Source organism: Ascidia mentula, chromosome 6 (assembly GCF_947561715.1).
Source record: "Ascidia mentula chromosome 6, kaAscMent1.1, whole genome shotgun sequence".
NCBI classification, from domain to species: Eukaryota; Metazoa; Chordata; class Ascidiacea; order Phlebobranchia; family Ascidiidae; genus Ascidia; species Ascidia mentula.
Window position 1 is genome coordinate 3,261,957 of NC_138571.1, and position 23,738 is coordinate 3,285,694.

General features: G+C 40.4%; 1 protein-coding gene and 1 long non-coding RNA gene across 3 annotated transcripts; both read left to right on the forward strand.

The window, feature by feature from the left end:
• The first annotated feature begins 1,485 nt into the window (after positions 1-1,485).
• LOC145906005 (uncharacterized) lies at positions 1,486-22,641 on the forward strand. 2 transcript variants are annotated; one of them, XR_014402791.1, is made up of 11 exons: positions 1,486-1,589; positions 1,666-1,821; positions 1,900-2,019; positions 2,082-2,231; positions 2,290-2,409; positions 2,708-2,827; positions 2,914-3,038; positions 3,158-3,254; positions 3,543-3,642; positions 22,221-22,358; positions 22,624-22,641. XR_014402791.1 is itself a non-coding variant. In XM_082993378.1 (11 exons), the coding sequence occupies exons 1-11, from the start codon at positions 1,514-1,516 to the stop codon at positions 10,291-10,293; spliced, it is 1,383 nt and encodes a 460-aa protein (XP_082849504.1). In that variant the 5' UTR covers positions 1,486-1,513; the 3' UTR covers positions 10,294-10,303. The 2 variants fall into 2 exon arrangements, 1 of the variants encoding a protein (XP_082849504.1); XM_082993378.1 differs by lacking the exons at positions 22,221-22,358; positions 22,624-22,641 and adding exons at positions 9,708-9,845; positions 10,113-10,303.
• LOC145906277 (uncharacterized) lies at positions 20,078-21,044 on the forward strand. Its single transcript, XR_014402814.1, has 3 exons — positions 20,078-20,327; positions 20,526-20,579; positions 21,013-21,044. It is a non-coding gene; the product is annotated as an uncharacterized LOC145906277 (long non-coding RNA).
• Positions 22,642-23,738: the final 1,097 nt, after the last annotated feature.

Consider the following 23,738-nt stretch of genomic DNA (forward strand, 5'->3'; position numbering starts at 1 on the left):
TGACGTCACTATCGACGCTTATTCAAAGCTTTGTACCAAAATGACATTTATGTGACAACGTGTATTATGACGTCATGACCTTTACATAAAGAAACGCCAGTAAAAATGGGCTTACGTAAGAGTTGGAATATGTCTGTAAACTTAACAAGTTGGAAAGCAACGACAAGACGGCTTTGTGCCACCATTTTGCAAACGAGCACCCGCCGGCAGAAACGCGTCTAAGCATTTCAAGTTGTTTTTGGAGATATTTGTGGAACAGCCCATGGCCAAAGGACTGGATGTGTGCGAAGCCAAACCGCACCCAAGTTTCAATAAACATTCAAAAAATGATTCCCCCCGAATTCGTAAGCGGTTGCAGGCAGTTTTATTTGGTGTTGTGTTTATGGATGGAGAACATCTTTTATCATTGTTTTAATGTTTTTCAATGACGTCGTGCGTTCGTGCTGCGGGTCGTCATTGTTTTGATTTGCACTCCCTTATCTTTCTGCTTCCGGTATAAGAGGGCCTTGCACTGCAGTGGTGTTTTCAGTTGTGTAGATGCAGTGGTAGGGGACATTGAGTTCACCATTTCAGTTTTATTTGTTTGCTTATTATTGGTACATGTAGCTTCGAGTGTTTTAATGCAGTTTATTTGCAGAAACTAATGATGACGTATGCTGTAGGATAAATCGATTTAAAAAAAAAAAAAAAATTTAAAATATCAGGACGGTAATCAGAAACACTGTTCCGCTAGTGGGCGTTTCGTCCTTACGGGTTACTGTCGGTCTATTTTGAGCGTGCCATAACAACAGTGATTGCTAGGGATACCGGTACATTGGTGAACAATGACACCACATCAAAGGATACCATGCTTTCATGTTGCTCCACTCGTAAGCTCCCAACCTCGGCTGCAAACTCGCGTGAGTTTTTCACATGGTGCGGAATATTGCCCAAGAAAGGAGCGATTATTTTAGCATTCTTGAGTCGTTTCATATTCACAAAAACAGTGGATGCGTCAACGACAAAGAACAATGTGTTTACTTTCCGGCAGTTTATAACAATTTGTTGTAACCGTTTCGCCTCCCGCAGTGTTTCGTGTTTTGCCTCTGCTACGTGATCTAACAAGCGGTGTTAACGTGTCCTTTTTTGTGCCCCTGAATGTTTTAGTGCAGTTTACTTTGAAATTGCGGCATCAATACCTGATGAAGTCTCGCTGAATGGCAGACGAAACGTCGTAAAATACAGTACGTATATTTTATGCCAGAAGAGGGGTATATTTTAAATTGCAGTATGCCTGGCAGCAACAGGAGTTCCAGGTTTGTTTTAGGTTGAATGCATGGCCAAAGAAAAATCAGAAAATCTTCATAAACTAAATGCAATTAACAGAAGAATCTTTTTGAGAAAAAAATACATCGCAAATCCATTTTCGGAAATTTATATGAGATAAAACTATTAATATTGCAATTTTTAATTTGTTTTATACCTTTAAATTTCTTGTTTACTTCTAGCGTATGTTCTTTAATTTTGTGTAGCAATGATGTTAAAGTATTATTTGCAAGCTTTCCTGCTTTGTTATCTGCAATGCAAGAATCAATGCAATTCGTTGACAGGTAAGCTGCGTTTTAAATTTACTCATAAAATTTTTATCTACTGCTTGTAAGTCTACTAAATATTTCGTTTCCACAGCAACGTGTGACACAAAGTTATCAGATTTAAATCACTCAATTTCAAAAGTAATCTGCCCACCCAACTGCTGGAGACAATATTCGGATTTGTGTGGAAGTGATGATTACGCCTCTGGTCCCCTTTGTCTGGCTGCAATGCATGCAGGACTGATGGATAGTAAGTTATAGTGACAGTACCCTGGCATGTTTACCGGATTTTCTTTTATATGAACTCAAACCAAATATTTTTGTAAAGATGATGGAGGCTACTTTGAAGTATACAAAAGTGATCCAATACATGAATATAAAGGATTGGACAGGAACGGAGTGAAAAGCAAATCTTGTTCGTTTGCAAGATGGTCGTACACATTTGAAAGTAAGCTATGCTCCGGGTAGCGTTTTGGTTAGAATAAATAATTACTATTTATGTAAATATAGTGAAATGCAGCACGAGAGGAAACAGTGAGTTTTCTGTAACTGATGTATTTTGTCCACCTGGTTGTTCGTCCAACTACGTCTGTGGAACAAATTCGTACAACAAGAATTCCTCGGTTTGTGCCTCTGCCATTCACGCTGGTATCTTGTCGCGTAAGTTGGTGTAATTAACACTTTGTGGTTTGTTTGAATCAACCATGAATATTTTCAGGAAGTGGAGGATACGTGACGTTTTATTTGAGAAACGGAAGACGCTCATTTATTGGTTCGACCAAGGGTGGTGTAACCAGCAAATCGTGTGGTTCATCAAGTCAATACTTTTCGTTCACTCGTAAGTTAACAAAAAGCCTTCTAACAGATAAACAGGGATTGAAAGTGAAAAGAAGTGATCAATGAAATAACGCTTGTTTTCCAATCAATATTTCAGATGAAGAATGCCACATGCTGTACATGACAACCAGCTAAACGAAATTGCCTCGCGTGCCTGACTGTCAATATCATTGAAATACGGACTAAATAAAACACACTTTTAAACATTCTTTCACCTGTGTGTGTGTAGGGCCGTGAAGTCAACTCTTCCCTGGGAGTAAGAATGCAAATTCAGATCATGAAACTTGATTCCTTTTTAGATCCAGATTTCTGTGCACAAAATCCTGGTATTTGCCAGAACAATGGAACTTGCATGGATACAAAAACCTCCTACAATTGTTCATGTGCCCACGGGTACAGTGGATCACATTGCGAAAAAGGTAAGATTTTGTAGTTTTGTGTTTGTTTTCTCTTCTAATGAAAGGAATGCAATTTATTAACAATGTTCATGGTGTTCGAAACATAGGCTCGTTTCCAACCTCCTGCAAGGACGCGTTACTAAACGGCCTTAACGTAAGCGGAGTCTACAATTTAACTTCTCCTCTGACTTTCCAGGGATATTGCGACATGGATGGTGGTGGAGCTTGGCTGGTGAGTTTGCCTCTCGAGGCTAGAACTGTATCCTATGTTTAATGGTTGGGAAGCGTTCGGTGATTGTTTACAGAAAAGTTATTGTCTGAACATCTTATCTTGGTTATGATAATTACCAGGTGTTCCAGCGTCGTTATGATGGATCTGTGAGTTTCGATAGAGATTGGGTGGATTACAAGAACGGGTTTGGGAATCTATCAACAGAATTTTGGATGGGTTTGTATTCCAATAAAGCAATCCTTAACTAAACGTCTTACAAGTTTAATTAAAAACTTACAACTGATGTTAAATTTTGAATAATAGTTGGTTTTAAATTTTATGCATCTACTGAACATTTACTGAGTGTTACAACTTGCGCACACCCAGTTAAATATACAGGCTTACCAAGCAAAGCGTTTCAAGCACGCTTCGCAACAATCCTAGTGTCGATATAACAGTATAAGTTAATCCAATTTAAATCCCAGTGTTTTCAGCAATATTATTACAACCAACAAATTTTATCAGGTTTGGAGAAACTGCATCAAATCACCAGTGCGTCCACTAGATGTCGCCTTCGTGTTGATCTTCAGGATTTTTCCGGAGGTCAAGGATTTGCCGAGTATAGGTATGACTAAGACGAATTTAACGTTTTCAATTTAATGCCTTTGTTCCAACGATAATTTACCCGATGCTGCCAAGTCGTCATAACTAACAAAATCTTAAAAGACATAAGGGAAATACCCCCCTTATTACGTCAGATTCACAAAATTCGGGATTTAAGTTTAAAGCAACACAGAATATTCTTGCTGTGTTTCAATGCATTTACTCGGTTCGGAATAATTATGAAAACAAAAAGTTTAGATACCGCACACACATAGGGATGTTAATCAACTCGTAACGACCCCACATCACCGCTCTTGAGGTTTGCGCGATCGCTTGGTCGCGGATTGCCGGGACCGAACTCAGTGGGGCTCGGATTGGGTCGAATGTCACCTTTTTGCGCTTAGAGAATGTGGCTGCAGAAAATTTTCTTTCCCTTGATTCCAAATCTTCTGAAGCGTATAGACATCTGGAAGTCAGTTCAAGCGAAATTAACCACGGCCAAACCGTTTGACAATTGATGGCAGCAATTCAGTGAATATTAGTGCTGTGTCCCACATCGATATATGGGATCAAATGTGTTGTATTCTTCAGTCACAAACAGTTCAAGTGTATTGATACATAACAGTGCGCAGGTTTTATAGGCAAAGCCAACACGCAAACAACGCCAGGAACGCAATTATTAGCCACTGAGGTGCGCAGTACATCCACAGGCGTGGGTCGCATTGCCAGACACGCTGATTGCACGGCGAGTCTTAAGCGCCGTTTTGTAAGGTCAACTTTGGGACACATAATGATACAATTACACAACACCTCCCCGCCAATATTGGGTTATGAAACAACGCAAAATGACACTAATAACCATAAAATTTGGGAGGCTTCGGACGCCGTTTCGAGCGCCGGGGTAAACTCTCCCCGTGTGATAACTCCTGCGCCGCAGGTGAATGAGTATTGTCAGGACTAACGATAGTCTCAGGGGTGACCGTGTCGCGCGTATCGGCACGACCGGACTCTTCATCATCGGATGCATCGCGTGATGTTGGGTGATCTGCTGGTTCATCTCCTGGCTCGTCATCTTGTGATGATGCATATCTGGGTCGAAGTTGGTCAATATGTCGTCTCCATATCGGACCTCGGGGAATAACTTTAACCCGAACACTTCGACTTCCGCAACGTTTGATGACCAGTGCGGGAACCCATCGTGGGTCTTTGTCATGCCGTGGTCCGTAATACAGTGCATAGCAAGGATCACCGACGTTGTATGTCCTGTTAACGCGTGTAGTGGAAACACCGTGTTTAACTCCTTGCAACTGCTTTTTCTGGACATCATGTACTGGAGAAGACATCATGGTGTCAATCTTTGTTCGTATTTGCCTTCCGTTTAAAAGTTCACTTGGGGAGTATCCGCTACTGTTTGGTATACGGCGGTATTGCATGAGAAAAGTTCTCAATGCGTTCATGGGCGGCTCAGAAGACTTTCGTAATGCCTTCTTGAAAGTTTGCACCAAGCGCTCCGCTGCCCCATTGGTCGCAGGATGATAAGGTGCGCCTGTAAGGTGAACAATCCCCCTTTCTTTGCAGTAGTTTCGGAACTCCTCCGATGTAAACGATGGTGCATTGTCGGACACTATTGAGTGTGGATATCCGAAATGCGCGAAATCTTGGTCGAGAAGATCCATTGTTGCTTTAGCGGTGATTGCTTGAGTACGGTGAATACATGGATACTTCGTATAAGCATCAATTACAACCAACCAGTTGCAACCCATAAAATTTATGGCATGGTCGACATGAATTCGACTCCATGGCTTCTCGGGTAGTATCCATGGATGTACGGGAGCCTTCGGCATTACGTTTCTGTGCTCATCACATGTGCCACACTTTCGACACATGTCCACAATGTCTCGATCTATGTTTGGCCAGTACACCCCTGTCCTGGCCAGTTGCTTCATGCGCTGCATGCCGAAATGGCCCAAATGCAGTAGCTGCAAAACTTTGTCACGTAGTTTTGCTGGAATGACGATTCTGGAGCCATACATAAGAACTCCATATGACGTAGTGAGAAAATTACTCACTTTCCGGAATTCTTCCGTCGGTTCATCGGAAGATTGTCTTGGCCAACCTTCGTGCGTGTATTGAATCACCTTGCTCAATATTGGGTCTTTTGAAGATTCTTTTCGTAGTGCTGAGGAGTCCATTTGCACTTGCATTCCGACTGTTTCGATGGCACAAACGATGTCTACGTCATCAGCACTTTCCTCTCCGTCGAAAGTTGTATCATCGCCTTGTGGAAGTCGGCTTAAAACATCAGCATTATTGTGTTCGTTGGTTTTTCTATACTCGATGGTGTACTGAAATTGGTTCAAGAAAAGTGCCCATCGAGCCAACCTGTTGGCTGCCAAAGCTGGTGTAGGCTTTTGCGGACCAAATAAAGACATCAGTGGTTTATGATCCGTTATCAGGATGAATCTTCTTCCAAACAAATATTGAAAGAACTTCTTTAGAGCGTAAACGATTGACAAAGCCTCCTTTTGAATTTGACTGTAATTCCTCTGGCTTTGTGTCAAAGTTTTAGAAACATTGGCAATTGGTCGCTCACTGCCGTCGGGAAAACGGTGAAACAACGTAGCACCAATTCCAACACTTGATGCGTCACAGGCAATACCAACCGGAATGGATGGATTGAAATGAACCAACACTTGGTCTCTGGATAGTAAGTCCTTCAGCTGATTGAAAGAACGTTCTTCTTTTTGACTCCATTTCCAAGGAATGCCTTTCTTTGTGAGACGGTAGAGTGGTTCTGCTACAGTTGAAAATTCTGCAGGCAAAAATTTTGCATAAAATTGTACAGATCCAAGGAAAGACCGCAGCGTCGGTACATCGTGCGGAGCAGGCATACGTTGTACAGCGTCGACTTTGGAACCCTTCGTGATGCCCTTGTTGGATAGAACATGGCCAAGGTACTCAACCTGCTGTTGAGCAAATTTGCATTTTTGCTTCCTGCAACGTAAGCCTTTGTCTTGGAGCCGTTGCAACAAACGTTTGAGATTGTGAAGGTGGTCCTTGGCAGACGAACCACTGACCAATATATCATCTAGATATACTGCTACACCCGGTAGGTCTTTAGTGATATCATCCATAATTTCTTGAAAATAAGCTGGCGCAGAACTGATACCAAAAGGCAATACGTTCTGTAATAAAACTCCGCGATGTGTGCTCAGAGCAAGCTTCTTCCGACTTTCTGGTCCCAACTTGATTTGATTGTACGCATCCGCCAAATCGATCTTCGTGAAGCCATAACCACCACCTAACTTCCGCATTAAATCTTCTGGTAATGGCAATGGGTGACGATGAACTTCCAATTGTGAATTGACAGTCACGGAATAATCACCACAAATTCGTAAAGCAGGCTTTTGCGAAGAAGTGATTGATTTGCGGACCGGAACTATTGGCGTACCCCAGTCGTTGAACTTCACTGGAGTCCAAATTCCTTTGCTTATCCCGGAATCTAAAACCTGGGACAAATCACTCTGCATAGCGAACGGAACTGAACGCGGTGTGCAGAAAACTGGTTTTGCGTCGTCCTTAAATTGTACCTCCAGTTCATAATCTTGAAGACAGCCTAAATTGGGCTTAAACAGTTCTGCGAATTCACTGCACAACTTGACACACTCTTCATGTAGTGATATGTCTTGCGGTTCTTGAGCGGTTACGGCTTGTAATACCTCTGCAGCTTGTAAGCTTGACTTGCCGTACAGAACTTCGTCCAACGAAATACCCATTTTCTGTATTCCGTTCCGCCCCACCAAATTCAAACGTGGAATGTCGCAGACGTTGAAATGAAGGTAAGCTACTTTTCCGGAATCTGCATAACTGGTAGCAGACGTAAATGTGCCCATTACCGGCAAGTTGTGCCTGCTTGCAGACTGATACTGCGACGTTGCTTTGTGCAGCTGTGGAGAACCAATCTTCTTCCATGTTTCTTTTGACAGAAAATTTCCGCCGGTAGCTGTATCAAGTTCTATGTTCAGCGAACGATCGTTGATGCAAATTGGAACTTCCAACTTGGGCGTGGCTGCTTCAATACTGGAAACGCAATTCAGTTTCTCAATTCTTTTAACGCCATGGGACGAGCGCTGTCGAATCTTTTTGCGGCAAACGGATTCCAAGTGTCCAGTTAAGTGACAAAGTTGACAGGCTGCATTCTTGAAACGACATTCGGAAGCCTGATGCGAAGTCTTGCCACATCGATAACATTTCCTCCCTTCAGGTAATTGCACCGTCCTCGAATCCACTTTACGTTTCTCCCACGGCTTAGCTGTAGCACGTACCTTGAACACCGAAGTCGATGGCTGCATCCCGTAAACAGTTTCTTTAGCCACTTTGGCAGCATCTTCGGTTTCAACCGCAATGTCAATCGCACGAGCAAAACTCAATTCGTCATCCTTTGTCCTAAACAGAGCTTTTAAAACCGCCTCGTTTCCAATTGAACAGATAAAACGAGTGCGTAAAGCTTCATCCAATGGATCTGTGATGGATGCAAAGTCGCAAGTTGCTGCGCTTTGTCGAATGCGAACAGCGAGCTCTTGAATTTTTTCTCTCGGCTTGCGCTTCATGTCGGTCCAAAACTTGAACCTTTCGCGGACTATGAAACGTTTGGGGTCAAACTGAAACTTCATATGTTGGACGATTTCTTCTAACGTGAGCTCATTGATGTCTCTTGGTGGCGATTCCTGTGCAGCCAAATTGAAAAGCATCTTGTACACCGTTGAAGATTGACTCGTCAAAAATACCTTGGCCAGTCGATCGTCAGGTACCAAATGAGCTTTGGCAAACGTGCAAAACCGGGACCAGTAGTCAACCCACAGCTCTGAAGTCGAATCAAAAGGCAAAAAATTTGGCGTATTTAGATGAGTTACCGTTGATGCCGTTCCTTCCGTCGATCCTTCACTCGAGCGAGGCTTCCCCAGAATTGCTATCATCGCCTCCATTTGTTCTTGGTGTCGACGTTCTTGTTCTCCGTGTTGTTCTTGGTGTCAACGTTCAAAATGGTTATTATATTCTCCATCTAACACCCATGCATAATCCAGTGTTTGAAATTTCGATTTTCTGCCCAACATGCTCGGCTCCCAATGTTTTGAATGAGGCAACAAAAATCCCGTAATCGCGACGTGTAAGACGCTGACACAACTTGATTGTCAGTGTATAAGTTGTATAGTGTAAACACTCTGTGTTCTCTTTGCCCACCCGTGGGTTAGCTGCTGGTCGTTGCGTGGTTGATTGGATATTGTTGGGTCTCTATGCAGAAAATGGGTGCATTGGCCTGCAGAGTTAATTCCTTAGGCCAGTGGTTCTTACCCGTGGGAAATTTTAGGGTTGTAGGTGGATAATCAGTCGGTAACGAAATACACAAAAGTAGTCGGAAAAGAAATATAATGATCTGTATTCACTGTGTGTTGCACACTTATTGGTAATTGGTAATGCCATGCGGCAGAAAAAGTTAAAAAAGTATAACAGATATAGCGAAAATACAATAATTAAATTCTTAGTTAAACAATGTAAATACCAGTGGGAAATAAGGATTCCGTTTACACTGGAAGTAGGAAATGAGATAAAAAAGGTTAAGAACCACTTAAAAAAGGTTAAGGAAAATCTGTTGCCCAGACGAGTTTATGCGGTCGTTGTTGCCCAACTCCTTGTGGTAAAATGTTAAGTCCCAAGTACTGACCTTTGCTAAAACGTTGCATCTTGACTGGAAAGTTAGATTTATCCGCTTTGTTCTTCAGCTACAATAAAGCCTCCTTGTAATCCTCCAGTCGTTTGTGAACTTAAAGTTGAAAAATATCTGGGTTTCCTTCTCAAAACTTCTAATCCCACTCTGTGTTTATTGCTTAGTTGACAAATAATTGTCCCACACAACACAACACAATGTATGACTCATGTCGTTTATTACGTCATAAAGGGTTTTATGTTTAACAATCATTTCCATGAGCAACAAACCAATGTAAGCGGATTGATTTAAAACAACAAATTATCCGTTGTTATTTAAATTACTTTGCATTAAATTAAACATTATGACATTGTTGTTTTCAGTACTTTCAGCATTGGCGATGAAGGAAGTTCTTACACAATTACTATATCCGGATATTCGGGGAACATATCAGATTCCATGGCTGGGTTCCACAGTCTAAACGGGATGAGATTTTCAACACGCAACAGTGACAATGATGCGTGAGCAATAATGATACAAGTGTCTGATTATATTTCTGTTTTACTAACGAAGTAAATCGAGTTGAGTCAAAAAACAAAAAATGCATTTCCTCAAATTAGTTGATTTTCGTTGACAAAGTTAATCGTCTGCCCTAAATCAACAATTGTAAAAATCAATTGCTCTGAAACAGGGGGTTGCGTTAAAGTTTTAGTTAAACACAAGTTTTAACTGAGTTTAAATAAGTTGTAACACAGAGTTGTTGACAACCGACTTAATTATAATTGCAGGCATCCAAGTGTTAATTGTGCTGTGACTCGTGGAGCTTGGTGGCAACGTAGTTGTTCATATGCCCAACTCAATGGTCCGTGGTCGAGAACTTCTACTAGTGAGAACACTATGAGTTGGTGGAAATGGAAGAATTCATGGAGCGGAATAATGAGTTCTAAGATGAAAGTGAAATGCGAGTAAATGTTGGGAGGTTTAAAGTGACGAAAATTAACATTGCGTCGTTAGTTACCATGGCAACGTTGTGTTGATTTACAATTATTGACAGACATTGTAAATACTTCCACACGTTTTGATAAAGGCTTGAAATCGTAAATAACACGAAAGCGAACTTCACCTTTCTGCATGTTTGTTATTATCATGGTATTTGTAGGGCGTTACTTAAAACGTCTACACAAATAATAACACTGACGTATATCTGACTCCTGATAAAAAGGCTGCTATCAAACCCACAGTCAATCGATCAGTTTAATACATAATAAACAAGCGCACGAGGATTAACAATAAAAAGTTACAAACCACGCGTACAAAAAGTCTTTGTCCTATATGTCCTTTGTCCTCTGTCCCTTCGTATCTTTTTTACGCAAAAGACATGTGGACTATATAGAAAATGCATACCAGGTTATTTGAGTTCGGATTACCACGTGACTCATTTGAAAAGGCGGCTTGTTGCTGGAAGTGTCAACGAACGAATAGCACGTTCGCCGTAAATGAGTTAAACTTGGTTTACAGCGTGATTATTATTCGACGTTAATAAAAAAACGGTTGATGCCAGAAAAACACAACATAATAATTGCAAATATGACTTCGACAATACTTATTATTACATTTTGTGTGTTTTGGATGCCACTTCTTGCAAAGAAATTTGTCAACGTGTCAATTAGATATTGACAACATATTCCGTTTTATCATTCCTTGTATATCATGTCATTGTTGTAATATTGCATGCAACCGTTTCCATGCTTTATGTTGATAATCCATGTAAATGCAAACATTGACCATTCAGATTTGAGAGTTGATGTTTAATTCGAGAATGTCAGTAAATTTGATTCAGTTCAGCTTGGCTTTCTCTGATAAACCATAAATGCAGTCACACCAATTTACCGCAAATATTTACAGAAATGCGCGGATATCGCGGCGCCATTTCACCGACTTATGGGAAAGGTTTTATGTGAGGTTAATAAATTGTGTAACAAGGTTTCTTGTCAACACCCAGGTCCTCATTGCAGTCCAAATGATGACGTCACGACCGTGGGCCTTCGAGTGGCGTCTGCCACGTGTTTCATTTGTATTGTTGTTTTTGTCTGCTCAGTTACCAGTCTACCTCTGTGCACACATTGCTGCAACTCATTCTTACTTGTCCATGATGATGAACACAGTGGTGTTTGAAACGTTTGCTTCGGCATGAGTAGCATATTAGTTTTGGCTTTCCTTTACAAATCATTTTCTTGTCACCTCCCAAGGTTGGACCTTATACACACTTGTGTAATAACCAAATTTAACACCCCAGTTTATGGAGGACACAGACGCGTCTGATGCGTCTGCTGGTAGCATTCCATGGCAGAATGTAGATGACATAGAGAGAGTGAAATTTTGTAGAATTTTGCTAAAAATTGAATAACAGAAGTAGACCTTGATTTGACTTTTCGAGTTGGGATCGCCTCTTGTCTACGCAATCGGGCGAAAATTAGTATTTTGCCCCCAGGTCGGACATTATTTTAGTTAAAAAGGCTTTCAAAAGTGTCGATTGGATTTAAAACCTTTTGCAATTTGCGATTCAATGTTCTCCCCAACCCTTTTCTACGCAATTGCAAAACCACTTTTGCCGGGAAAGTTGCTTTGGTTACCCCCTGGGGACTGTTTCTGCTATCCTATAGGACATAAGATCCTCCTGAAGGCTCCTTAGATCCTTGATGTGTTTTGTACAATGTAGCTCCAATTATTTTTTTTTCTTTGAATATTTAGTACTAGTGGGCCTTCATAGGTCATAAGCCACAGGAAATGTTTTTGAAAAGGGTTTCCACCTTCGCGACTCATCTGTAAGTCTGCCAAGAAAGTCTCGATCTGACACCATGTCGGTTCTATCGTCATCAGTGTTTAGTTCTTTGATCTAACTATAAGTTCTAAGACCACAGGCATGGACTCTGAGACCAAACTGCGATCTCTGTGATCCATGAGACCACATCTTAGGATCTAGGACAGTGATTTTCAACCGGTGTTCCATGAAATATCGCTAAGTGATCCGCGAGAAATTTATTAGTTTCACTGATGTTCCGTGGAACCCGGGTCAGAAATCACTTGTTTATCACAAAGGACGTAAATAGCTTTTTGAAAGTAATCATCCACTATATGGCCAGTTTGAAACTGTTCTATCGCGAGTTGCTTCAATTAATATTGTGTAACAATAAGACTCGTTTTGTAATAATAAGAATGTAATTGCGCGAGCCTGTTGCTGGCAAAGTGTCGCAAATATATAGGAAAATATCAAGGATGAGGCAGAAACAAAGAGATAATTTGCTGCGATTACGCGACAAAGGAGACTTAGAAGAAGTAGCGCAAGTTGAAAGACGTAACGCCAGCGAGATAACTAGCGATGGCGTCACAAAGACAGGGTGTAAATCTAAGACTGTAGAAAGCAGTTTCAAAAGACCACGTGTAAACAAAATATTAAAATGTTGCGAAGTATGACAAGCCGAAGTTACATTCTTTGGCAAAAACGCAAGTTACTCAGTATGTGTATTAATGCTGAAAAGCCTCAAAACTTTAAACAAGAAGGCCAAAGCTATTACGCTGCTATACATTATGTGCAAACGTTTCGAACACGACTGCGTCCATCATCGGTGCAATTTGAGAAAGAGTTGCAACTAAGAAAGCGCTAAAGTAGGCAGGCAACTGAACGGGAGAAACATAACAACACAAGAAAACTTGATTTAGGAGATTTAGAACTGATACGGGTCCTATAGTGTTTAATACAGATGATTGCATATAAATCTAACACTAAAAACAGGGATGGCGCCCTTAAACCATTGGAGCGTGCAATACTATAAATAAACTTTGTGGAATTTCAAATATTTTTGGAATTTCAGATAAAATAAATATATAGATAATTCAATTCAATATTTTAACGACTAAATTTTAGTCAAAATAAAGCGGGTGCTTCGTAACGTGTATTTTTCTGAATGCGCGTCGTTGCCAGAAAACGCTTAATTGTTTCGAGACGCGCAGAAAAAGGCAACACTAAAAGCAAAACTTATCACGCTTCAGTGAATTCAAGGGTGGCATCCGCCACATTACTCCCCCCAGAAGCGGGATGTTGTTTTTTTGGTCGCCCTCTTTTACGAGCTTGCCCAACAGGTACCGGTTTGGAGCAGTCAACAATAGCAGGTTTAAGGCGATCAATCGAAATGGTATGTTCAACACCTGAAATGTTTATCACAAAATACTTTTCGTGACGAGCAGACACTTTAAAAGGACCATCATACGGTGGCGAAAGTGGGGGGCGATATCCATCTTTACGCACAAAAACATAGGTGCAATTGCGTAACGAAGGTGGCACAAATACACGAGTTCGACAATGGCGCGACATGGGCTGCGGTAATAATGTTTGAATCGCGCGACGAAGAGTTTGTACAAACTCGGAATACTTGATAGACGTGTCTGCAGCAGCAGGAAAATCCCCAGGTTGGGAAATGGTTGAGCCGTAAACGAGTTCCGCGCTTGACGTGGTGAGATCTTCTTTTGGCATGTTACGTATGCCGAGCAGAACCCAGGGCAGCTCGTCAATCCAATTTGGATTAGCCGATCTAGCCATCAGGCTGCTTTTGAGTTGACGGTGAAATCGCTCCACTAATCCGTTAGCCTGTGGGTGGAACGCTGTAGTGCAGTGGTGTTTAATTCCCATGAGCTGGCAAATGTTCTTCCACAATTCAGATGTAAACTGCGGGCCTCTGTCAGACGATATTTCCGTTGGGATCCCGAAGCGGGCAATCCAATGAAATATAAACGCTCTTGCGCAAGTGACGGTTGTCGCATCAGACATTGGAATGGCTTCTGGCCATCGTGTAAAGCGGTCGACGATGGTAAGCAAGTATCTACTTCCTTGTGATGGCGGCAGAGGGCCAACAATATCAATATTAACGTGGTAAAATCGCGCTTTGGGGATTTCATAACGATGAAGAGGAGAACGTACGTGTGTTTGGATCTTTGCACGTTGGCATTGCAAGCATTGCCGAGCCCACTCTGCAACTTGCTTGTTCAAACCATGCCACACAAACCTTGACGAAATCATTTTGCGTGTTGTTCTGATTGATGGATGGGCTAGACCATGAATAGCGTCGAACACCTTTCTTTGCCATGATTGCGGGATGATTGGTCTGCAAACACCAGTGGACATATCACATAAAAGTCTCACCTGTGAGGTGTCCATCACAACTTCCTTAATTTGTAAGTTGGATACGGCAGTGCGGTAAGCTTGTACTTCGGGAACATGCTGCGCTTTGGCAAGAGCAATGTGATCCAAATTGATTGCAGGATTTTCAATGGAGCCAATCACTGCTCTGGATAAGGTATCAGCAACACAATTGTATTTACCTTGTACATGGCGAAGGTCCGTTGTATATTCGGATATGGCGGACAAGTGGCGCTGTTGTCTTGCTGACCATGGATCCGATGCCCTTTGTAACGCAAAAGTCAACGGTTTGTGGTCGGTGTAGAGGGTAAATATGCGGCCCTCTAGGAAGTATCGCAAATGACGAATAGCCAGATGAGCCGCCAGCAACTCTCGGTCGAAAGCGCTGTATTTCATCTCGTTAGCACGCAAATGACGGCTAAAAAATGCAAGAGGTTTCCAAACCCCGTTTATATGCTGTTCAAGCACCGCTCCTACAGCCCTATCGGATGCATCAACAGTCAGGGCGACTGTGGCATCAGGATGTGGGTGATTAAGTTTGGTTGCATTTACCAGTGCAAGTTTTGCTGCGTCAAAAGCACATTGCAAATCACGAGACCACTGCAGCTGAGCATTCCTTTTTGACTTGGAATTATAAATGGGGAACATGATACTTGCGGCAGAAGGAATAAATCTGTGATAAAAGTTTATCATTCCAGCAAATCTCTGCAAACCTTTAACCGTGGTGGGCCGAGGAAATTTTTCTATGACTTCCACTTTACTGGGCAAAGGTTTTGCGCCTTCGGCATCAACCAAATGACCTAGAAACTGGATTTGTTTTTTTCCAAAAACACATTTGTTTAAGTTGATTAAAAGGCCGCATTCCTGCAGGCGGCGGAAAAGCTGTTCTAGGTGTAATTTATGTTGACTTGGGGAACTGCTGGCCACCAGTATGTCGTCCAGGTAAACAAAAACAAATGGTAAAGATTGACATACCTGGTCCATAAGCCGTTGAAAAGTCTGGGCTGCATTTTTCAGACCAAAAGGCATTCTTAAGAATTCAAACAGTCCAAACGGAGTTATGATAGCAGTTTTTTGGATGTCTTTCTCGGCAACAGGGACCTGGTGGTAGCCCCGAACTAGGTCGATCTTCGAAAATATCGTGGAGCCGGACAACCGCGATGTGAAGTCTTGGATGTGCGGAATGCTGTAGCGATCTGGCTGAAAGCAAAAACTTATCACGCTTCAGTGAATTCAAGGGTGGCATCCGCCACAATTTTCTCTTTCTTAAGCTAAAAATCGTGGTTATTCCCCTGCGGGGAGTTTTTCAGCGATAAAAGGAGTTGAAGAAAGAAAAGTTTAAAATTTTCTCTGATTCCATGGTTCGTATAATGAATAACCTCAAGGGGTTTCTCGAAATTGTTGATTAAACTCTTGATCTAAGGACAGCTTTGGAAAGATATCGCAAAAATATGGCAAGTGTTTGTCTAGAGCAGGAAACTCTTTGCCGCGGACCTCTGATGTGAATTTGTGAATATTTTTTTTGTCGGGCATATTTTTAAGTTTTTTGCATATGCAGAACGGCAAATCTTATTAGCAGCAACTCGACAGACTGTAAGTTTGAAAAACAATAATTGACAAAATTGAGCAACAACTGCAAAGTTCCCAAAGCTCTGCAGCAATTTTACACAAGATAAGTTTGATATCCTGCCATATCTTCACATACGTCCTATGCAGACCCCAGTCTGAAACCTTGGTCTAGCACCTTTTTAATAACCTGCTTCATTATTACCTTACAAAAATATTTTTGGTAAAATCTCTGTGATCTTTGTTATAGCAAAGTTTCAACTGAGTGCGAATTTGAAATGTTTATATTGTGTTACATAAACATGAAAAAATGAATACGTATTACGTTTCAGAAAGTTACAGTCATGGGTAACAGAAAGACATGACAGGAAGCAAAGTCAACTAACCACAAAAGAAGAACCAAAAGTTGAAAAAAATGGAAAGCTCCAAAAAGAAATAGAAAGTGTCGACAGCATGCTTCAAAAAGCTAAATTAATTCGAGAAACTGGTGGAGAATCATCAAAACGTTCCTCTTCTACCCCAACCCAGTCAACAAAACAAGAATGCAGATTATGCATGAGAGGAAACTGCCCCAAGCATGAAATGTTTATGGTAAAAACAAACAAAATTATTGAAAAGTATTGTAGGACAAAAATCAGGGTTGGGACGAAATCAAAAACTGGGGTTGTGTCAGAAGGAACAAGAATTTCATCTGCTGGAAAGAATCGACATACCTCAGTCTTAGAACAAAAAACAATCCGGGAAAAGAAGAAAGAAATTGTGAATTTAAAAATACATAGAGTGCCCTCTGCAGTTTTAAGTCGTCAAAGTAAGTAACTCCCTTAACAAGTATCAAAAGCTGAAACTAATGCAGGCAAAATTAAAAGTTGCCTCAGATTATTTATGTGACCCTATATGCTCTGAGGAAAGCATGTCTATATCAGCTCTGTATAGCAGGAAGCAAAAGGTGAATCTCATCACGAGCGATGCAGCATTAACTAATATAAACATAATTTCAAAGAAATTGCACAATCTCAGAGCTGTCTTAAATAACAAAGAATCGCTGTCCAGATACCAAGACACTGGTGCAAAACTGTAGTTTGAGCACAAGCCGTACAAACAAGTTGCAGACTGCCTTGACAGAATTTTAACACAGTTTAATGATGTTAGGAATGCCATAATACTCCGTCAAAAACATCCAACTACTGAAGGGCCTGCAGTTCCTACCGACATTTTTTCGAGTCCTTTTCATCTTACATTTAAACATAAGAGTGAAGTTGTAACTTTGTATCGAGCTGAAAGTGACTTTAAATTGGAATTTTATACTTTCAACATTTAAAGGACAGATTAATGTGACCTTAATTCCAATGCTTCTCGGTCAACAACCATGAATGTACGGGAACATTCGACATCATGTTTTTATGTTTGGCTTAAGATGTACAGCACTTAAGACACATGTTCAAAATGTCTTTATCAATACTGGGCCAGTGCACCACCGTTCCAGCCAGTTGTTTTATGGGCAGCATGCGAAATGCCCGAGATGCAGAATAACGTAGTTTAGTTGGAACCACGATGAGACCAAAAACAAAGTTCTTCGTGTTCAATCTTTTAACCGAAAGGTAGCAGCTGGGTCTACAATTATCTTTGTTTAATGAATCAACTCAATATCGACTCTGAAGTTGGAAGCTGCCATCAACTGTTAGTACTCCGAGCTGAAGGCAACGGTTGCCAGAGCATGAAGTTAGATTCTTAACGTTATACCCCAAGGGAGGGCAAATTCACACAGTAGGGGACAAGTTACATCACATCAAAATCCAAGTAAGTAGTGGTGATGGACTTAACCCTGAATATATTAAAATGGAGGCCATTTTATCCCAAAACCTTCAAATGTGGTTGTTAGTCGTAATGTTGTGTTTTTATTATTCTGGACGCAATGTTAAGTGATCATCAATACAGGCAAACTACTTCGAACTTTTGGTAATCTGATAACCGTCATACTCTGGAAAAACAAACTATCGGTAAGACGCCTTCCCGTGCTCCAGCCAGCTTTACAAAACCAGATACAACAACAACAATCCATTAATATACATGTGTGTGTGAGACCAAATCAACCGATGGGAAAGAGTGTTTGGCAACTTGCTACCTCTGTGCACATCTTTTAGTTTGGACGAAAAGTAAAATTTAGATTATGGCTACCACAGTTTTCGCCTGTGCATCGACGCGCACTATTGTCTTTCTCGTGTTGCGGTTGCCGCCTCATGAACGGGTGTTTTGGTTGATTGGCCGGTGCAAAGAGTGCTGTGTGTATGACCCGTTAGTCTTGAAATGGGCGTCGTGCTGTATGGTTGTTTTTAGTGTTGCCAAACAAGTAGTTTGTATTGGAGGGTTTATTGGCGTTCACTGGTATTGTATGTACGTTTTATCGTCGTTTTTAGTTCGTTTATTAAAGAGACGCCTATTTAGTGAAACCAGTGTGGGGTATTCTGGCTTTAGTTGGAGAGGCAGCGTTGGGTTGCCGAAATAACTCCGTGACACTACAAATGTTTATATTTTCAACAAAACTTCATCCACATTTGTAAGTTATACCGGACAACCACCAGGACATGGCGAATTGATAGAAAATGTTCGTGAAGTGTTTGTGGATATATTAAACGTTGTATCTTTATTTTGTAACAATGAACGAACATAATAAGTTGTGAAAGTTTAAAATAACTATATTCACGAAAAGGTTTTGTTCTCTGGTCTTACTTAACCTGGCCGCCATCAAGTAGCGAAGTGGATTTTGTGTCAACACACCGGTGGCAACTCCATTTGCCCCAAACCACACCACCCACATTCCTTCACGCCTCACTACAAACTTGTATTGACTTCACGCTCAGCGCCAACGAAGCATTTTCCCATTTTTTGCAGTTTTGTGTCGTGATCTCAGTTGTGTTGCCACAGTTCTATAGGATGTTAAGTGATTGTAGTCATCTTATTAACATTTAACATGACATGAAAGAGTTTATTGTTTGGTATCTGAATAATTGCGTGTGCAAGAGTTTGTGTCAAGGAAGGTGATTAGGAGGAAAAGCAACGCATAAGTTCTTTAACATTAGCGATCGTTTATCCATCTTCTTCCAGTTTTTTACATATTGAGTTGATTCATCTCAATTGAGTGCCAACCATTGGTTTTCAGCTAAATTTAATGTGCATAAATTACATTAAGTTCAACTGCGTCTTGTTCCATTACCAACCCAAACACAGCGGTCACAGAAAGCCAGAATTAATGTAGAAATTTATGAACTCTGGTAAACGAACGCACGCACAGATATATGAAAAACCGACTTCCCTTGACTGGATGTATTTTGACACGCCGTGTTTCTGATCGCTCCTATTAATGACGTCATTCATTACGCCAGGTCTGATTGCTTGGTCGGAAATTCAAAGGTTTCCAGCAACTTCGAGAAGATATATAGCAAGTCACAGTTGCGTCGTGATTACTGCTTGGAGTTTGCTCGGGTCTGTGTAGTTGGAAACGCAACGTTATCAAGTTCAGATCAAGCTTGAATTGCTACTGAACGTGGTTAAGTCACTCATGTTTTGCTTAGACAAATTGTGACTGGTAGAGTTGAAGGTGAAACAAAGATTAAACCAAGTAGAGATGCCAGATGTATTTTGCGATAGATAACTCGCCTGCAAAACACGCTTACAAAGATATGTTTGTTTCTTTGTTTTCAGAAAACAATTATCATAAACAAATATCCTTGACAGTAACGTAACATTGGTTAACAGTTTAAGGTTGTATTTTGCGTAACTTTGCTTTAAATTTGACATTATTATTATTATATTTGATTCATCTACGCAGCATAAACGTGTATTGATATTCTCCAGGAAATCTCAGTAAATCTTTTGTAATTTACATGTAGTTGTTAATTAGGTAATATTTGTGCAAATTTAACTTTGACGTTTACTTGGTTAATTTTCATGTGATGACTGGGAAACTATTTACAGATTTTCAAAGTCAAGCTTGTGATGAAGTTAATTTTGTTTAGTTTTTTATTTGTCGGCCATCTTGTCATAACTCACCAACAACAAGTATGCAGAGTTGTTTGTGATGGACAAGAACAAGGATCAGAGATAGAACATTCCGGCTTGAAAGGTGCCAGAGGAGAGACTGGAAGACCAGGAAAGATGGGACCACGTGGACCTCAAGGTCGTCGAGGTCGAAAGGGAGACCAAGGAGCAGTGGCTGGCAAAGAAGATTTACTGAGACTTGTTACGGGTATGCGATCTTTTCTAAACATTTTTCGACATAATTTATTGTTTAGTGGGTATAGGGAAACTTGTAAAACTCTACCACCATATTTGACAGGGCAGAATAGATAGATATTTGATACAAACGAAGCCGTACAACAAATCACCTACACGGTGAACTGTCATAAAATCACAATAAGTAAATTCATAAAAAATTTTTTTACAGAGTTTTAGAACAGAGTGGATCAACTGCAAGGTCAACTGAGTAACACATCTAACAGTTGAGTTTTGTTTTACTTTATTTAAATATAAACCTCACACACGTGTCAAATTCCGAACACCTTTGCCCGTAACTCACGTCAGTGTGCTGAGTGGATACCCGCGTGTTCACTAATCACGTATAGTGTGCTGAGGAAAGACGGTTTACTCCACAAACTATTTACAAATCAATTGTCTTGGCTTGATTTTGTCTTTATTTGTCGGGAATATTATGTAATTAATTGATCAGCATCGAATGATGTGACATAACGAGTGGTTACGTGTGTTGGCAAACTAAACATATACGTCGAATAAGAGAGGGTTCCATCTGGCACCGGTATATTCTGGTCATAATGCAAGTCGTGCAAATATTGTGGGGTTCTCAACACCTACTTGCGTGTGAATAAGTTTAACTCAATAGTTTAGCTGATGTAATAAGTTTTAACCGTCTGCAGATTTCCAGAATCTCATGTACACTGTTTTGCCGGTTTCCTGTAAAACTTCATATCTTGAAGGTAAGGTCCAACATCTCACATCTGGAGAAGAAGTTTACTGTGAAGATGGCTGGCAGGTATACATACTGTGGTAAATAATATTAACACAGGGATGGGCAATCCTTGGCATCAGCGCTAAGTTGGGTAAGCGAGGTGATTATGCACGCCAAGTAATATACGATTTCCCACTACAATACTTAACTATACACCCGGGATTGTGTTGTTTATAAAGGTCAGGAAATTACACATGAAAGTGAAAAGTCATATATTGAGATGGAGGTCATCTTACTTTTTTAGAACTCTTTACCTAAAGTCTGTGTCAAGACTTGTAATTGATAAATACCAGGTGTTCCAGCGTCGTTATGATGGATCTGTGAGTTTCGATAGAGATTGGGTGGATTACAAGAACGGTTTTGGGGATCTATCAACAGATTTTTGGATGGGTTTGTATTCCAATAAAGCAATCATCAAGGTCTCACAAGTTTTATACAAATATATGGTGTAAAACTTTGAATAATAGTTTGTTGTAAGTTGAATGCATTTACTCAACATGTACTGACAGGGTGTAATAACTTTTATGCACCAAGCAAAACGTTTCAACACGCCACGTAACAATCCTAGAGACAATATAGCTGGATCAGTCAATCCAATTTAAATTCCAGTGTATTCAGCAATATAACGACAACGAACAATTTTTTTCAGGTTTGGAGAAACTGCATCAAATCACCAGTGCGTCCACTAGATGTCGCCTTCGTGTTGACCTTCAGGACTTTTCCGGAGGTCAAGGTTTTGCCGAGTATAGGTAAGACTATGACGTATTTAACGTTTTCAATTTAATCCATTTATACCAACGATAATTTACGCGATGCTGATAGGTCGACAATTGGTGGCATCAACTTAGTCAATATTAGTGTTGTGTCCCGCATCGATATATAGGACAAAAAGAATATTTTATTCTCAAGCTAACACTCATGCATACTCCAGTGTTTGAAATTTAAATTTTCTACCCAATATGCTTGGCTTTCAATGTTTTAAATGAGGGTACAAAAACAACAACATGACCATAAGCAACAAGCCAATGTAAATGCATTGATTCAAAACAAACAATTTTCCGTTAGTATTTAAATTACTTCGCATTAAATTGAAAATTATGACATTGTTGTTTTCAGTAATTTCAGCATTGGCGATGAAGGAAGTTCTTACATGATTACTATATCCGGGTATTCGGGGAATATCGGAGATTCCATGAGTGGGTAGCACAGTCTAAACGGGATGAGATTTTCAACACGCAACAGAGACCATGACACGTGAGTAATAATGATACAACGTGTCGGATTATATTGCTGTTTTACTAAAGAAGGAAAGGGAGATGTATTGGAAACATTGAAATGCATTTCCTCAAAGTTGATTTTCGTTGACATAGTTAACCGCCTATCCTACATCAACAATTGTAAAAATCAATTGCTCAGAAATAGGGGGTTGCGTTAAAGCTTTAATCAAACACAAGTTTTAACTGAGTTTAAACAAGTTGTAACACAGAGTTGTTGACATATAACTTAATTATAATTGCAGGTGGCGAGGAGATAATTGACCAGAGGGATGTTAGTTGACAAAAAAAAAATCGCCAGTTAACAAAAGTTTGAACGCGCGTGACTCGGCCGCCTAACGAGGTAGCGACTTACTTTTTTCACACAAAGATAGATCACAGGCTGAACTTTCCAACGAAAGAAAAATCAAAAAAAAATTCGTATTAATATTCGAATATGAATATGATATGTATTTTTCAGGTTGGTCGCTGGGTTGTTTGTGGCCTATTTGGCTCAAACACCAAGTCATCTGTGTACCTCCTCGTGGTGCGACTGGAAGCAGCTTCGGCTGACCAAACACAGAGGCGATTTTTGAAAATATGGGGGTTATGGTTAATATTCTTCAAATTTGAGAGGGCGCGCGTTTTTTCTCGCGAAAAAGTTTACTATTTTTAGATAGTACAGACACCAAAGAATATCTACCCTTAAGGATTCCAGCGGGAATCGATGTTTACTTATGGTTATGACATAGCAAACATATCATATTCATATTCGAATATTAATGCAAATTTTTTTTTGATTTTTCTTTCGTTGGAAAGATCAGCCTGTGATCTATCTTTGTGTGAAAAAAGTAAGTCGCTGGCTTTTAAGATGGCAGAGGTACAACCGTTCAAACTTTTGTTAACTGGCGATTTTTTTTGTTACCTTTCGCGGCGAGCGCAGAGCGTTGAAAAATGTGGGGGTTATGATTAATATTCTTCAAATTTGAGAGGGCGCGCGTTTTTTCTCGCGAAAAAGTTTACTATTTTTAGATAGTACAGACACCAAGGATATCTACCCTTAAGGATTCCAGCGGGAATCGATGTTTACTTATGGTTATGACATAGCAAACATATCATATTCATATTCGAATATTAATGCAAATTTTTTTTGATTTTTCTTTCGTTGGAAAGATCAGCCTGTGATCTATCTTTGTGTGAAAAAAGTAAGTCGCTACCTCGTAAGGCGGCCGAGTCACGTCCGTTTAAACTTTTGTTAACTGGCGATTTTTTTTTTTTCAACTAACATCCCTCTGGTGATAATTGTACTAATCATGGTGGAGGTTGGTGGTATCGTCATTGTTCAAGCGCCCTACTCAATGGTCCGTGGCCGAGAACTTCT